At 46.0% G+C, this 16175-nt stretch overlaps 1 protein-coding gene across 1 annotated transcript in view; it reads right to left on the bottom strand.

Annotated features, from left to right (window-relative positions):
* Positions 1-1699: 1699 nt before the first annotated feature.
* Positions 1700-16175, bottom strand: part of T265_02732 (hypothetical protein) — a gene marked incomplete at both ends in the record, with an annotated part of 28002 nt that continues 13526 nt past the window's right edge. Inside the window, one exon of the mRNA XM_009167047.1 lies at positions 1700-1993. Within this exon, the coding sequence (XP_009165311.1) occupies positions 1700-1993 (294 nt within the window). The remainder of the gene's footprint in view (positions 1994-16175) is intronic.

Below are 16175 nucleotides of genomic sequence, written 5' to 3'. Positions count from 1 at the left end.
TCATTCCAACGAGGGTGGATCCTAACACAAGGGGTGCTCAAGAACGAAGAAATTTCTCAGCGTAGCAATAAGTTCGCAGGTTTCATCCTCTTGGCCCAGTGACGTTGAGTATCGAGGAGAGTCGCACGCGAACCAGTGGTATCTTGCCGGGGTATAAAGGCGAAAGACAACAGGTTGAGTTTGCGTTGATTCAGTTTTGGAAGCCATCGACAAAAGTGTCTGATCGGCCCGATTTGCTGCTCGAAGGAGTGAGATCATTGTCGAATATAATTATTGGAAGCAACCCAACTTTCCAAGGAGTTTTGTTGCGTAACCGAGCGGTCAGGGATAATAACGGTTTTTGCAGCGAAAAGAAAAGAAGGCTTTTTGGATAGACACTTGGGGGTACAGTCGACCCCCTGTAAAACAACAGCGAGCAGTCGCATTTACCAGTATCTACACAGAACAGACTATTCATTCACAATCATGGAGGAGGGAGCACAATACTATCCAATAAGCTTTGGAAATCGGGTCAACAGGGCTTGTGTTAAGACAACAGGGAATACGTAAGCTACGGTTGCGTACTTGGGAGGTTTGATTGAAGATCAACCAAGAGGCTCTCAAATAGTTTATATTCTCAATGATCGGCAGGTTTTTTGTGGACAGAAAAGCGAGATTGCGCAGTTTGCATGGATCTTCCGGCGACAGCTAAGGTGAGATTGCAGGGGACTGGGGCCGAGCTCGTAAAGCAAGAACAAAGGAAAAGCAACGGAATCGAGCACTATGGGGATATTCGTTGGTAAGTATTGATTTGGGTGGGACTATAAACTTCCGTTATACAGATTCCGCACGGCGCAGTTATGATGGTGTTTGGTTGCTTCTAGACAATTTCGATCAGTTTCCCAAAAGAGAGATTGTGTCTTGTATAGGAAGGGGTAGAAAGTATGAAAGAACGCCGGAGATCTATCACATTCGCGAATTCTCTGAAGCCCTGTGGGTCAGTGCTACCTTAACCAGGGGGGCGAATCAAATCTCGGAAAGCGGAGGTCGGGCCATTTTTCGACAGAAGCGGTTATTGGTTCATAGCCACGCACTGTCCCAGGTCACGTATTAAGGTGCTGCTCGGTGTTCACACCGGGGCTAGCAAAGCTGCAAAACTATCAGCGAGGGGCTAAGTCGCGTCTTTCCTTGAAGATAGAAGAACCTCTCAAAGTTCAAGGAGATGGTAGAGAACGGGCCAGCTTATTGTAATGGTTTGACATGCTAAAACAGTTCCGAATAGGCCACTGAGCAAGAAGGTAGCCAAGTGCAGATGATTGATGCGGGCTTTTAAAGTCCTTAATACAGTGAGTCCCGATGTAGCCCTGTACAGAACTCACTTTCAGCTCAGAAGTCTGTTGATGCGTTTAGATAGCGTCCTGTCCTTCTCTGCAGACGTAAGTTGGGTTATGATTGTGCGCTTGGCTGCATCAGAGATGCAGAATAATGCTTCGCTCCACGACGATGGGCTCAAAAACCTGATATGAATCACTATGTTTCAATGCGAAGTGCGGGGTTTTTGTCATGGAAGTGAGTTCCACTCGCACACAAGGTTCCAGGACGGGATGGTAGAGCTACTTGTCAACGCTAAAAGGATGATAACCATGTTTTGTGTACCATGTTCATTGGTGAACGTTGGCCAGCCCGGAATTGGTACCGTTAAGAAAGCTTTGTTGTCATCTTAACAATTGCATTTGTCTAAGAAGACTATCTCAGAGCCGCGATTATAGTCTGAATGCATGGCCCAGTTACTGTTGAACAGTCCAGATAGAGCACTTGCGAGGCCCGACTCAGTCATTTGTTTGGCGGGTTCGGACAAGAACATTATCATCCTCCGCGCGGCAGGTAAGGCAAATAGACAGGCTTTGTGATCCCACCGGCAGGCCAGAACAGAGGCCACATTGTAGACTGGGGAAACCATGGAGGCTTTTGGCACGAGCGTGTGGTTTGCAGCAAGGTCGCACTCACCGTCGGTCTACACATGGGGGAATAAAAGTAACTGGTTACCAGTGAGTGGTCGCCTTGGAATGGGATCGGGGCAAACGGGCAACGGTGAACGCCTGTTGCAGTTATCTGCTCACGAGACTTTTGATATGCGATAGAAACTTTCGAAAAACCGAAGGTGCCAGCTTACTTGGTGCCCCTACCTGCAAACCAAAACCCAGCACAAATAAACCACATCCTTATTAGCTATATGCGGCATCGGTCAGTCATTCATCTTCTCTCTTATATCGCACACGCATCCTCTTATACGTATCGTTGCTGTTCTCATGTCATTGTTATATGTGTACACTGCCCCTAGCCACTGAGAAGCTCTTGGACCTTGATGTAAAAGATGCCGACCAAAAGCATCTTCTGAATTTCCTTCCGGATACTGTCTGTCTTGGTGTAAGATTTCACTGCATGAAAGTTTGCATGGTGCGGGGAGTACCACTTGCGAGACGCCTAAATGAACCACGCCGCCAAGAAGCCTGCCTGCTCTCCTAGCAGCACGCCAGTTGGTCAGAGGTGTCACAGGCGGGCTACGAAACAAACGAAGGCGGGCTCCGCTCCTGGAATTAAGGAACTCTCTAAAACTTTCATGTTTGTATATAACATCATGAATGTTATCAATAATATGCACCTCAAGGGTATGTCTGACGTCACGCTAATATATCTCTAAGTGGGGCCAGAACCCGGAAAGGTGAGAAAGGCAGGGGACTCTGATCTCCATAAACTAGGCTGAATAATAAGTAACAGTTCAACGAGTAGGACTATCCCTAGTAAAAATGTTTATTTTTAACTAGAAAAGATCACTTGGATAAAAAAAAACTCAGATGGTTCCCCTGCACCTTCAGACTGATTGAAAACACTCAGCGGGCCCTACACGGCAAACTCAAAATCCTCGCGACTTTGCATTTAAATAGGTATTTTCTGTCACACACAAAAACTCATCTAGCTACGGGTCCGAACTCCAATTACTTTCCATGAACAAGAGTAAATAATGAAACTGCTGTTTGGGTTTCTTCGGCGTTATTACTTTGCGCTGCCAGAATGAAACTGAACAATCATGGGTTGTGCCACCAAGGAGGTCAGCTATTTCCAAATTCGTTCAAATATATTATTGATGGGTTGATAAGGAAAGGTCTCGGGACACCAAACCTCAAATCTCCCCGGCCGGGAAATCAGCCGGTCCGAAATTTATACGTGATAATGCTCTCATTTTCATAAGCAGGCAACAAGGGCAAGTGTTAATCAAGAGGCCCGACAGTTCTCCCGCATATGTTCCACGGTGGGAGAGTGTGTGCTAAATAGCCCGCAGCTTTTTAGCAGGCGTCCAAAGATTCAAGTGGTAAGACAGAAGTTGTTGGATATTATGTGCCTCTGGGAGAGGGTCAACTAAACGAGTTTACAGGCCGGAATTGTGCTTTCCAGTTTTTAGCACGTAGCACCAAACGGACACATCACTATGCATAAAAAAACATTTTATGGCACGGTAGCAACTGCGCCGTCGTATGGCCACTCCAAGAGCAGAATCTTAGACATCTTTAGGTTTTTGACTACCGAGGTCTCAGAACTGTGGCTGAAATCGGGCCGAACCGGAATATTTGCAACGATGTGAGCAGGAGATGGTACTTTGGTTATCATCACCTTCAGTTGTGAAAACTCACTTACATGCTCAAAAATTATTTTATCTGCCATAGTTCCCACTGATAAGCAAGTGAAAGTGGGGCACTTTCAGCAGGTGACATCTTATTCCTTCAGCCAACTTCGCCCGATTTTTCTAGCACGCCTGCGTCCACTAGAATAAGCGTCTCGTTTGTTCCACAAACACTCAAAGTACACGAAAAACTTGCTTGCCTCTAATCTTGGCTGGCAACAAACACGCTAGTTGTACCAATCCCTTTTAAGCGGTTACAACTTGTATCACATGACATGCTTGACTCGAACCAGGTTCTCACAGCTCACAAATACGACTGGCCACCCAGTTTATTACATTGCGCGCAATAAGTACCCACGCAACTCGTCGGTGAACGAATGCGAGCGCACACATGACAGGATGTCTGAGGAACTCCATAAGTCAACGGACAGTTAAAGAATACGTGTGTCAGATAAAATATGTCTCAAATCTGATCCTGCTTTCAGGAAATTTCATTAGACCTGCCCGAACAACACATAACTTTTAGATTTACTCTGTTTACTGCTTTCCGTTGATTTTATTGGAGTGCATCTAAGCGTTGTAGTAATCACTCTTTAAAAACGGACCTTGTTGATGGTTGTCACCTCATGATTATTAAGCTAACTTCGCCACAGTTTTTGCACTTCCGACATACGAATGGAGACAATTAAGTGGTATACCTGATGCGTTGATCACTCCTCAAGATAACCAGGTTGATGAGCCATTTTCTTCGGCAGCGTTGCGACAAACAATCGATGAGAAAGACGAATGACATGCGCATTTGAATAACTGTGGGTGACATACTTAGAATTGGAATTTTCCATTTACATATTGCTCAAGTAAGTCAGCGAGAGACCCCCAGAGTTCCTGCCTTCCCTGTTAGCGTGAGCTTCCGGGATTTGTACACAGATGCCGTCCTGTAATTGAATCCAGAAGATGGCGCACCTTAAAGAGATCTCTTCAGCAGTTTCGTCCTTATCGGGAGGCATTGGCAGCCCCTGGAAATCTAACTGTACCGAACGTGCCACCTCCTTGGCAGTATCGCGTTTGGCTTCAAATGCGTTTTGAAGCCAATGGATTAATGGTTTCTAATGCATTGTGGTACTAGACAAACAAGCTTGAGTAATTTGTATGTTGCACCTTGTGAGCAGCTTGGTGCAGTTGAACCAGGTGTAGTTGCTTCATGGGCCTGCGCTTGGAGAACAATGTAACCGGTGGTCATCAGTTTGGCATTTACCCTGGGTATATGTGTACTCGAAATTAACTTCTTGAAACCGATCGACCAGAGACCCCGTTGCTGCCCTCAAAAGCAGGTGCAGATAGTTGAATTATGATGCGCTATTCAAGTAGAAAACGCACTTCATGAAAAATAGCTTGCTTACCTATTATAAGGCGTTGCTGTATGGTTTTACACGGAAGATGAAATTCCGTTCAACTGTAGACTTGTTTATGAAGCCAGGAGAAGAATTCACACGACCGATTTGTTTTTTTTATTATGCGTTGGTGTTTGACAGTGTGAAATTACGGAGATACTTACGCAAATGGATCCCGGTCGGTTTTACTTTTCGAAAAATAGACATATGTCCTCCCAGCAGTATTCACCCATGATCAATTTCAGTAATAGCGCCTGTTGCGTTCAAACGCACAGGTTAATTTTGCTGACCAAACTGAGAAGTTTTGGCCGGAGAGGAACCGTCTTATTAAGCGGTACGTTGCAAGGTCATAAGGGTACTGACGCCCGTTTTGAGTATGATATATATTCGGTGATTGAAGCAACCGACGGTATTATTAAGCGGTACGTTGCAAGTTCATAAGGGTACTGACGCCCGTTTTGAGTATGATATATATTCCGTGGATGAAGCAGCCGACGGTACAATGACAGCCGCCAGATGGCTGATCGTCGATGAACAGCTGCCATCTGCTTAGAATGTAAGAGAGGATGTAGAATGGATAGACGATAGCGGACTAGGCGGCCTGATATTAGCGGTCGAGTGAACCAGTTGAGGGAACAAAGAGCGTCTCAGTATCTATGCGACGAGTTTAGCAGACGAACACTTCCGCACCGAGAAACAGAAGCACATGATTCCGGTCGGCGTTTTGTGCCGTGTCATGTCGTTGGCTGCCGGGCGCCTGATGTTGCTGGTTGGGCACCGGTCCAGAGATTTTGAGCGCCTTAAGATCGATCACTTTAGCTGTTGAAGGCCACTGAATGTTGGAATAGTACCGCACAGCAGAGCTTGAACACCAAGAAACTGAGAGATCCTTTTCGAAAATGAATAAGGCCGACGAAAAGAATGTCTCTTACTTCCCTTGCACATGCCAGCCCCATGATATTCTAGCTTACTCTAGTCAACTTTGGCTTCTCCCTCAGATCGAGAACATATCAGAAGCCACCGTACAACTATCAGCTACCAAAAGACAGTTCAAAATGATGTAGAAGCTTTCTCTCGAAGACGGAGAAAACCATCATCACCTAGGGCTATACCGTATTTATTTTTCGAGGAAGCTCACTGTTAGATCTGGGCATCAAATTACGGGACAATTAGAGCTATCGGAGTACACGCCTCTCCTGTTCAGTAGGTGGTAAGAGCGTATGAACAGGGCAACAGATACTTTAATGAGAATTGGTTCCACACAAAGGTAGGTGAATAAAAATTATTAATCAACAAGCAAATACAATCAAAAGCTACGCAATTATTAGGACAGAAAAATTAGCGGTGAATCAGCAGGGATCCTGGAAACAATAGCAGAGGGTGCCAGATGATATACAGTTTGCAATACTTGGTAAGCATGGCTCCAAAGGACCGCCTTACTTCACTTTGTTCTGCTTTCCCAGTTCGAAAGCTCTAGTGCGACAGACCAGCATCCACACAACACCCCTAGCTACATTTGCCTCACGAGATCGCTTGCTTCAAGTAAGTGTGCGTCTGGTACAAAGTGAAAACAGCTCATGACAGGTGCATTAATGGAGCCGTAAACTTGAGATTTTTGCTGCCTTTTTCACCGCTTAGTTATCTGACACGTTTTTCTTACTCTGGTCACCTCCCCAGCTTGGGAGAATTTAAGGATCACCATGCACGACGATTCTTGGAGAGGCGCCAGTTGCAAGCTTATTTATAAGCTTATTAACCTTACACAGCCGAATTGGTCTCCTTTCGTGTGCAAATGCAAATCATAATTTGATCTTCGGCATCGCCCAGTATTCTTGATCTGGTGCCCACCCACGCGAGACGCGACATTTGCAAAATTCAGGCGTTCTAACATAGGAAATTATCAAATGTGAAATGCGAAATGCAGAGAAAATTCACATGAAAGGTGACTTGGAATTATTGCTGGCCATGCGGTTGAAAACGGGAACATCAGTTTCCGTGAGGAGTCAGATGAGGCTTGCTAAAAAACCGATGGCTTACAAGGGCTTAAAGAAGGTGTAGGTCACTTTGTTGCTCCATGACTATGTATGCCACACCAGGCACAAAGATAGAGGAGTCAGATGAGGCTTGCTAAAAAACCAATGGTTTACAAGGGCTTAAAGGAGGTGTAGGTCACTTCGTTGCCACACCAGGCACAAAATGTGTTGATACATTCAGTAACAATCATCAAGCTCTACGTGATGAAATGGTTCATCTGGGTTAGTGGCGAGTCCATCGCGCCCACCCAAAATGTACAATAACTTGTTTCCAAAAAGTCGTCTGTGGGCTTTCTTCCCGTGTCGTTGGTTGTTGCCCACTTTTGCATATTTAAATTTCCCCGTATTGCTGTGGTGTTGCTGTAAATCATATCTACGTTGCTCTGGACGCTGCGCATAGCTCTCCAGTTTTAATGCCGGCCCATTTATGTTGTCCATTTTGTTTATTTATATTATTCGTCGCCATGTGGGTATTTAATAATACACCCTAATTCATTCATCTGCTTGTGTAAACGGGTTTTTGACAGAGTGAATTTGGTTTCCATCTTGACCACAGTAGCATAAGAAAACATTCCCTGGCCAGCCTAAGTTATGTCTTGCAGTTGATGAGTCTATGATAACCGACGTAGGATGGATTGTCCTATTTTTTACTGTGCCCGTCATTGCTATTTTATTTACCCGCGACTGTCTGCTTTCGGTCACCTAAGTTACCTAGCCTAACAGTAAACCAAATTAGTTTGTTTGATATTCAGTCAGCCTGCTCGTCATCTGGATCTTCCAGTATGTGTGTGCAATGATGCATCGGTGTCGAACACTGATGTTATGCTGTCGATGATGATGATGATGTGTGTAGTCAGACGCGTTTTGCTTGTCGACAACGAAGCTGGCACCAGCCGCTCGTATTTTTATGGGTCATTGATGAGATTAGCTCAGAGCAATAAAAGACCGTAGCATTGCGGTAGCGGAAAGGTTGAGCAAACCCTCCACATTGCCGCAATATGTCTGCCTGTCATCAGTAGACTGACCTTCACACATTATTTGACAACCTTACTTTACTAGCTTTGGATACAGCCTAACAATACCCAGAAAAATTGACGTGCAAGACACTCCCATCCAACGTGAAATTTAGAGGAGGAAAAGGCATGATGAACATCGGCCCAGGAAGCCTTAGATTACGAACCGTTTGTTCTTACTTCACGGTCTTCCTGAACAGCAAAGTTTACTTGTTGCCCTTCACTAGCCATTGCTCACTGCTCAACACGGACGGTATTTTTGTAATCAACCCTACTAGATTCTGCTGGTCCAGCCGTATTCACCATGTATCAATCGGAGATACGCGCACGGAACTTCTGGAATTATCCAACGCTTTCCGACCCCAGTCTACTTGAATCCGGCTTCTAGTCGCCCGGAAAGCCAACGACGATTTTGAGTCGAATTAGACCAAATTTAATTCAGAAGAAGTGAACTAAATATCCACTGTGACACAGCTCAGTCTGGTAGATTATGTGGATAAAGCGAGTAGATTTTCTCACATTACGCCACACTACTAAGAAAATTTGGTCGGTCACCATGATACCCGCAAAGTATCACTCTCTCTAAGTTTGAACTGCACACTTATTGTTTGAAGAGGCCCGATGGTAAAGGGCGCCCTAACTGGATTTGGTGCCTACAGTTTTCGAGTGGCTGGTTATGGATAATGTTTTTCTGTCTTTGGCAGGTAATCATTCATTTGCAGAAAACAGAGGCTTCCCTGGTGAGTACTAGTCTCCTGTTTGTCCGTGTTTGCCGATTGGTTTCTAATCATTGTGACGTCCTGTTACATTCCTGGAACTCCCTGCTGCTGTCTGCAGTCGACAGCTGTGTAAGGTAGCGGAAGTTGATTAGTTTTGACTCAAGGTCCATTATCCTCAGTTATCTGAGTATGTAGTGTCTTGCTCGTGCTATAATCGGTAGTGCAGTCCTACTAATCATCAGGAAGTTTCACCCTATAATTCGGTCACGTTCCGCTGTTTTGTTTGTTGGCAGTAGATGTCTGGTTCTATTTTTTGGTATTAACGATCACCCACCTCATAGCAATCCTGTGAGACCTGATCAGTACAACTTAGAGAAAACAATGCGACACAGTATGGACACAGTCCTCAGTCCACCACAACCACCCACGATTGTCACCTGCTTCGGATTTCTGACATATCTCTAGAAACGGTTCCGTATTTTTCCATGTTTCTCTGCCTCTTACAGGGTACTTTCTTCCGTCTATTGCTTCTTTCCCGCGTGATTGGTCTGCGCCCAATTCATCGGCTGAACTAACGAGCATATTTGTGTCCTTTATCACTTTCCTAGTAGGGTTGACGCACTGACGATGTAAGCGTTTGTACTCAGACTTCACTACGGAAATCGTGAATCATGCTTTTTCGGATGTCGTTAAATGGGCTCAACGCGACACGGTTTCCTTAACTTGCGACTTTCCAAACTGACAGCCTACAAGCCCTGGACCTCCTCACAACCAATCTAACTCATACTTCATCTTTCCCGCCCCACTTTGGTCCCTTAACTGCATCACGGGTGCCCACCCGGTTATGTTTATACACTCGTCCATACCAGGTTGGTCAATGGGTACAGGTCCTTCAGATTGGGGCGTTGGAACACTTGTGTTTTTCATGCCAAGAACCGCTGTCTTGTCAAAGGCTTTATTTGTCTAGGTTGCCTATAGCAGAGCGGATAAACTATGGTGGACCGCCTCTAACGGCTTTTGTGCTCTCACGTACGTTTTCCTCGACTGTATTTCCTTAGGACGAATAACCTTATTGCGATGCAGTGTAGAGACAAAGCCGTATGATCCCTTATGGTTGTAACGTACTGAGGTTATCTATGCTTACGGCACTAGCTGTTTTCCTGAGTAAGCGGAGCGTAATTCTCTCCCACGATGTCTACTCCGATGTCTAGACGGGAGCGATCGATAAACCATGGTTGGATTTCAACCGTGAATCTTAGGGTCATTATTTCGTGCTATAGCTGTTAGTCGATCTCCAACAGGAGAGACAGCTTGCAACGAATTTAGCCTTTTCGGTAATCATTCAAATTATGCGAAATACTCCCAGAGTACATTGGACCGTACGATACCGCTCTTAGTGGATTCCACTCTTTAGAAAAGTAACTTTTTGGAATTTCTTAAATGATTCCCCTGTATGTGCTCCATGCATTTCACCCGTCTGTGCTCTTCAGTCATTTAAGGTCAATTCAGGTTAATGTAGTATGTGGTTTATTCGTCATGTCCGCAATATGCGTCGACAGACTGCAGTTCTGAGTCTAAGAAGAACGGGTTCTATCGAGATTTGTCGCGACTGCTTCGGTCAACAGGAAGAACGTATATGGTCGCTGAGAGGGTGATTTGATCATCCAAGTTGAGTGACTGAGCTCCGGAGAAGACCAGATGGGTGTTAGATTCGGAGTCGATGCTCAGCATACGGATAATGTGTGCTGAACGCCGTATGTCCTCTGCGAGAACGAGCTTTCTGTACATGCACTCGTATCGAGTGACTTGGAGACCACCAGATCAGTTATGGCCTTGGATCAATTGGCCATCAGTCTCAGTCGAGGATTTTCGTTCCTTCCGGAGTGCGAGATTCGACTCCAATCGTGCCGTTGTGCAGACTCGATTATCAATGTGCTTTCTCTCAGGATTACACATGCCGAAGCAGAACACTTCAGTTTATCAGCTCCGATAGTCTCCAGTAGCTGGACAGTATTAGCTCAGTACGGCTCAGCTATAAAGCCTTAAAGAACGCACATTCACGTTGATGGGGAAGAATGGGAGAGAACGAGAAAGTCATACTCTCGGCTTTTAGGACCATCCGATTTTACTATTGGCATGGCCAAAGAAGTATCCGCTTCGTGTGAAGAATCTTCTGAGCCTGTTTGACTATTTGTACCTCCCAATCGTTGTTGGGGAAGTCATATCAGTAATGCTGAAATACGTCAGATGGTTTTTGGTGAGGTGGGAGTCCATTCTGTCTCTCGGCAGATCTGCTGTTTACACCTCACAGGCTGATCGGGTCATGTATTTCAGTGAAGCATCGGTGTTGAACACTGTTGCCATGCTCTCGACGACGACGACGACGATGATGATGATAATGATTTCACATGTAACAGGAGCGTATGCCGTGTATAGCCCTCTTTGCCCAACCTTATATCGGATGGAGACGATCCAGAGGTCGTTAGTCCATGGTTTGATAGTGAAGCATTAAAGCCCCTCATTCGCGTTGGTAACTGCCGTCTTCCCAGATGGGGACTGTGGAGAGAGAGAGAGTTGTTGGCCATAGCAGATATGGCTGTGCTGCGTCGTGGTATTGCTTCAAAGCCATCACTTTCATTGCGCAGCTGTCAATCCATGCAACACCGGACATACAGAGCCACCCGACGCCAGCTAACTGATTGCGTCATCGTCTCCAACATGTGGCTTCCATTCCCTTAGCTGAATGATGCCGCTCACTGTGTGACAGACTGCGTACTGGATGAAACGTGCGTTTCGGTGCGTGATTTGCAAGGTGAAAGCCGAACTGAACGGATCAGAATGAAGTAAGTAACACTGGATGTCTTCGAGATCAGCGGAGCTCATTGTTGTCAGAAATATACTAGCAACTAACGACCATAGTGGCGCAAACAGATTCCTCAAAAGCCTGAAAAATAAAAGAAAACGCTTGTGGATTCTGAAGGCCTAGGAGATGCAAAACGCTTTCGTTGCAGGCAACAGCTGCGCCCTGCTTCAGCTGATTCGATCCACTTGTCAAAAAAGGTAATTGTCAACTAAACAACCCACAGAAAAGTCGCAACGGTGACTCATTCACAAAAGCATCGTTTTTTTGCGATTGGCTGGACACAGAACCATGGTTGTGCACGGGTTGTGATGCTGCCAGGGCCCCGAAACCTAGATAGGAAGACGTTTAGGATCCTGGACCAAGGCCCCTAACTAAAAGCCCGGCTACGTCCACTGGGTTAAGACAAGGCTACCGTCTGTCACCATTTCTGTCCAACTTTGTTATTGTTGCCTGAAGCTTCTCTGTCTGTCTATGAAACTGGGGGTTGAAATGCTACTGAGACCTTCTCTCACAGACATTGAGTCTGCAGACGAGGTTGCTCTCCTTCAAAGGTGCAAGTCAGTTTAGGTAACCACACGGTTTGATGAAGTGCTGCTACAGGACTGGGTGGGATAAAACCCTAATCTCAGATTGCAGTCCAGCTAACCGAAATGGTAGGTAGATTTATTTTCCCGGACAGTCCTGATGAAATGCTGGAGACGATATTTCCTCTCTAATCGGAAAGACCAAGACAGCTTTTTTAAAACTTCGACATCTGTATTGCCGGTACGAATGTCATTGACACTGCGGCAGTGCGATCCGTACCGACTTAGGATCAGAGACGTGGCATCTACGTGCAAAGGATGTGCGGAAGCTCTTGACGTTTGACCATCGATGTCTTCGGAGTACTGAGTGGTCCTGATGCGAACATAGGATTAACAACGATGAGGTGCGCCAGATGGATTTTGGGAGGAACTCACCCACAATGAATGAGCTACTCAAGCTCCGTAGATCATGCCGGTTAGGATAGTAATATCGTATGCCGGTTTACTGTCTACCTTATAGCTCTTTTCACTCAGCCCTGTGCTGAGTAGAGGCGACCGAGAGGTGGACGGTCTACACCCGGCAACGGAGTTGGGGACACCAAGCAGCAAAGTTAGTCGGGACGCCGACTGCCGCCTCCCTAGATGGAGAGCCGGGACTCAACTCACCAGTTGTTTGGGACACTGGCGGATATGCCTCAATCACAAGCAGTGGCACCCCTGCATCAAAACTATCGCCGGGTCAGAACAGGCTGATTATGCCATCGCCTCCAACACTTGACTGCATCTCCCCAGCTCTCATTTTCCAGTGACTGAGAGTGTAGCAGTAAAAACCAACGCACTCATTGTGTGTGGCAAGCTGAACTGAAGTAACGCTGCAACTTTTATCCATGTGGAAATCTCTTAATGTGTTGTCCGGTGTGTTATTGTAAACTGGATTGGTGAGTAGAAATTGGTGATTTAGACTGGTTATTGACCACTTCATTGGATGAATAATCGTACAAGTGCGCAAGCGAGACTAATGGAATGTTGTCTCCATTTACCGGTTGGTATTTCATCTTCGAAGGATCTTTGCATTGTCGAAGAACTATTGAATTTGGTTATTGTCAAGTATTCCAGTTGGCACGTTAGGATGGGATCGTTCCTATGAACGCTCTGGGAAGGCTGTTTTAGTGTGATCTATTCCACGCAGGGTTTTGGTGCCATTTTAGGCAATAAAGGCTTCTTTTTACCCACCTGAAATCTGAGCATGAACATGTTGTGGCTTGCATTCTCCGACAAGTGGCCCACATGCGGAGTCGGACATCATGTTTTCTCGCTGATAGAGCTCGGATGAATAGCGTCACAGCCCGCCCGTCCTGATTCAGAGTTACCGCAAGTGCTGGGTTTGACGCGTTCATTTTGACTAACGACCAGTTCTATGATCGCTAAAATTGCTTCTTCTAGCTCGTGTTCGGATTGGTATATGATTTCAAGCGGTTCTCTGGAGGAGATAGTTCTGTTTCGGGCCAAAGTGTATCTTATTTGATAACTGAGGCATTCCAACAACACGTTCTCGCCTGTCATCTTGAGGTAGAAATGGCTATTAGAAAGCATTAAGTCGTTTAGGAAGAAATCTCCACTAAAAATCCCGAAATCCTACGCTATCAAGGGAAGAGGAAATGCTGAGGATGTCACGTTGACTCACGCGAGCAGTAAGCAGATAAATTACCTGCTCGTAGTTCGACGAAAAGTCAGTTTCTAATTTTGTCACTCGCACGGTTGTTCATATAATGCGCACATAATCTGTCGCCCTGATTGCTCACTTTCGATAACGGTGTAGAGGAAAACGACTCACCGAGTTGATCATTTTGGGTGATGGTTGACGCATTGATTATATCAACTACCTCAATTGCGTAACTGTTTGCCTCTGCATCGCCATATTAAAGGTGAATGGAATTGTGGCAGCTATAAACACTGTTTAGCATGTACATGGATATTTGCAACTGAAGATGATGATCACTGAAAACCCAACTCCTGCTCACCTGATTGCGAATTCTCCTGTTCCAACCGGTTCTAGCCACAGTTCTGAGACGTCGGTGGATGTCCGAGATCATCCTCCCGAAGTGGCCGTGTCTGACAGCCGTACAACAATACACCCGCCACTGTGCTGTAATATATTTGTTCTTCGATGCTCAGTGATCTTGGAGCTACAAGTGTCAAAAATTGGAAAACGCAATCCTGGCCTTAGATTGGAATGTTAATTTCGTCCGGGATACATGTAGTTTCTCACAACTTTTATGTCACTCTTAGAGCTAGCCTACAACAAACATGCGAGGTGCTTATACCTCCAAACACTCAATCGGACATTACGGAAATAAAATTGCACGATAGCCAGTGGTCTACATTAGCTGGTGTTTCTCTTAATGTCTCCGGCCAAGCGCAGGTGAGCTCACGGGGACCCCACCCTGGAAGACGGGCGACACCACCAACAACGAAACTCTTCGTAATCTCTTCCACATCTTTCTAACAAGTCACACTTTGTCCACCTCGTAGCTTGCGCCATTCTGAAGAAGACACAGAACAACCCTCGTCTCGTATACGATGTTTTGGCATGGCCGAGCCACAGCAACTGATGCTTCTGAATGACCTTCGTGACTGAAGTGTCTACTGTAAACCTGCTACACGTTTTTCTAATTTCCTCTTTACGATTTCGTGGACTCCATCCGATATCTCCAACGCTTGTGAGAAATCGGTGGTCAAAAATCCGAATACATCTCATCTGTCTCGCAACCATAAAACAGCACTTACTGTAGCCTGGTACGCACGATCCTCTAGACCCAATGTTTTTACAATTTGACGCCGCAAATGACATAAATTAACAAACGTGGTCGGGGCCTTTGAGATTCGTGCGGTAATTTCATCGGATATACTTCCCTTAGAGCTAACACAACTACCGGTGCGGCAAATAGGCAGGATCAAACACCTCAGATCAGTTTTTTTTTTCAAAAACGCGACTGTAAGTTGACTCGGCAACCAAATAAGGTAACCGGACAGCCAACAGCGTAATTAGTCCAATCAGTTTGTGTTGCCGACCAGTGGCTGCCGTGCAGAGAGGGGATCACTTGTGCGCACTCATGGCGGGCTCTCTCTTATGTGCAACCATTTCGTTTCCGCGTGTGATCCACGAGGTGTAGCTGTGATGGAATTCATGTATCACAATCTCGACGATTGGGGGCGAGATGGTTCAGTGGTTAGAGCGCGGATTTACTGACCGAAAGGTCCTTGCTTCGATCCTGACCTCTGCCTCGCTACTTCCCCTGTCTAGGCTTGGGTAAGCTGGCAGTATCCTAACCCTCGTGCTTCCTTCTGGTGGCATGGCAGTTCGGCACCGAAAGGGCGCTACAGCTGAATGATTTGACTTTTTCCTGCATGGCTATGAATATCATGGGTAAGATGGCTCAGTGGTTAGAGCGCGAATTTACTGACCGAAAGGTCCTTGCTTCGATCCCGACCTCTGTCTCGCGACTTCTGTCTAGGGGAATTGGATGGCCAGCCCTTCAACAATGGGCCCGCTGTTTTACCTCAGTGTGACTTCACAAAAGCGCTTCTGAATAATGCACACTTGTCAAAAAGGTATGTCGCTCACGATGATTTTGATGTAGATTTACATACATACAGCGTCGACATTTATCCCTATCTTCAAAAAGGGTACACGGACGCTATGCGAAAACCACCGTGGCATCAGCCTGTTAGCTGTGGCATCGAAGGTGCTCTCTGGCATTATCCTTCGAAGGTTGGCTGAACACAGGGAGAGGCAGATCCGTGCGAACCAAGCTGGGTTCCGTCCTGCAAGAGGTTGTATCGATCATATCTTCACCCTCCGACAGATTCTGGAACAGCGACAGTGCGAAAGATGATATTTCCATCCGGATTGGGAAGGCCAGAGCAGCTTTTGCGAACCTACGTCACCTGTGGCGTAGGCGTGACATCAGCTT

The sequence above is a fragment of the Opisthorchis viverrini genome (genome assembly GCF_000715545.1).
Source record: "Opisthorchis viverrini unplaced genomic scaffold opera_v5_35, whole genome shotgun sequence".
In the NCBI taxonomy this organism is placed as follows: Eukaryota; Metazoa; Platyhelminthes; class Trematoda; order Opisthorchiida; family Opisthorchiidae; genus Opisthorchis; species Opisthorchis viverrini.
This window is presented reverse-complemented; position numbering and strand designations above follow the sequence as displayed.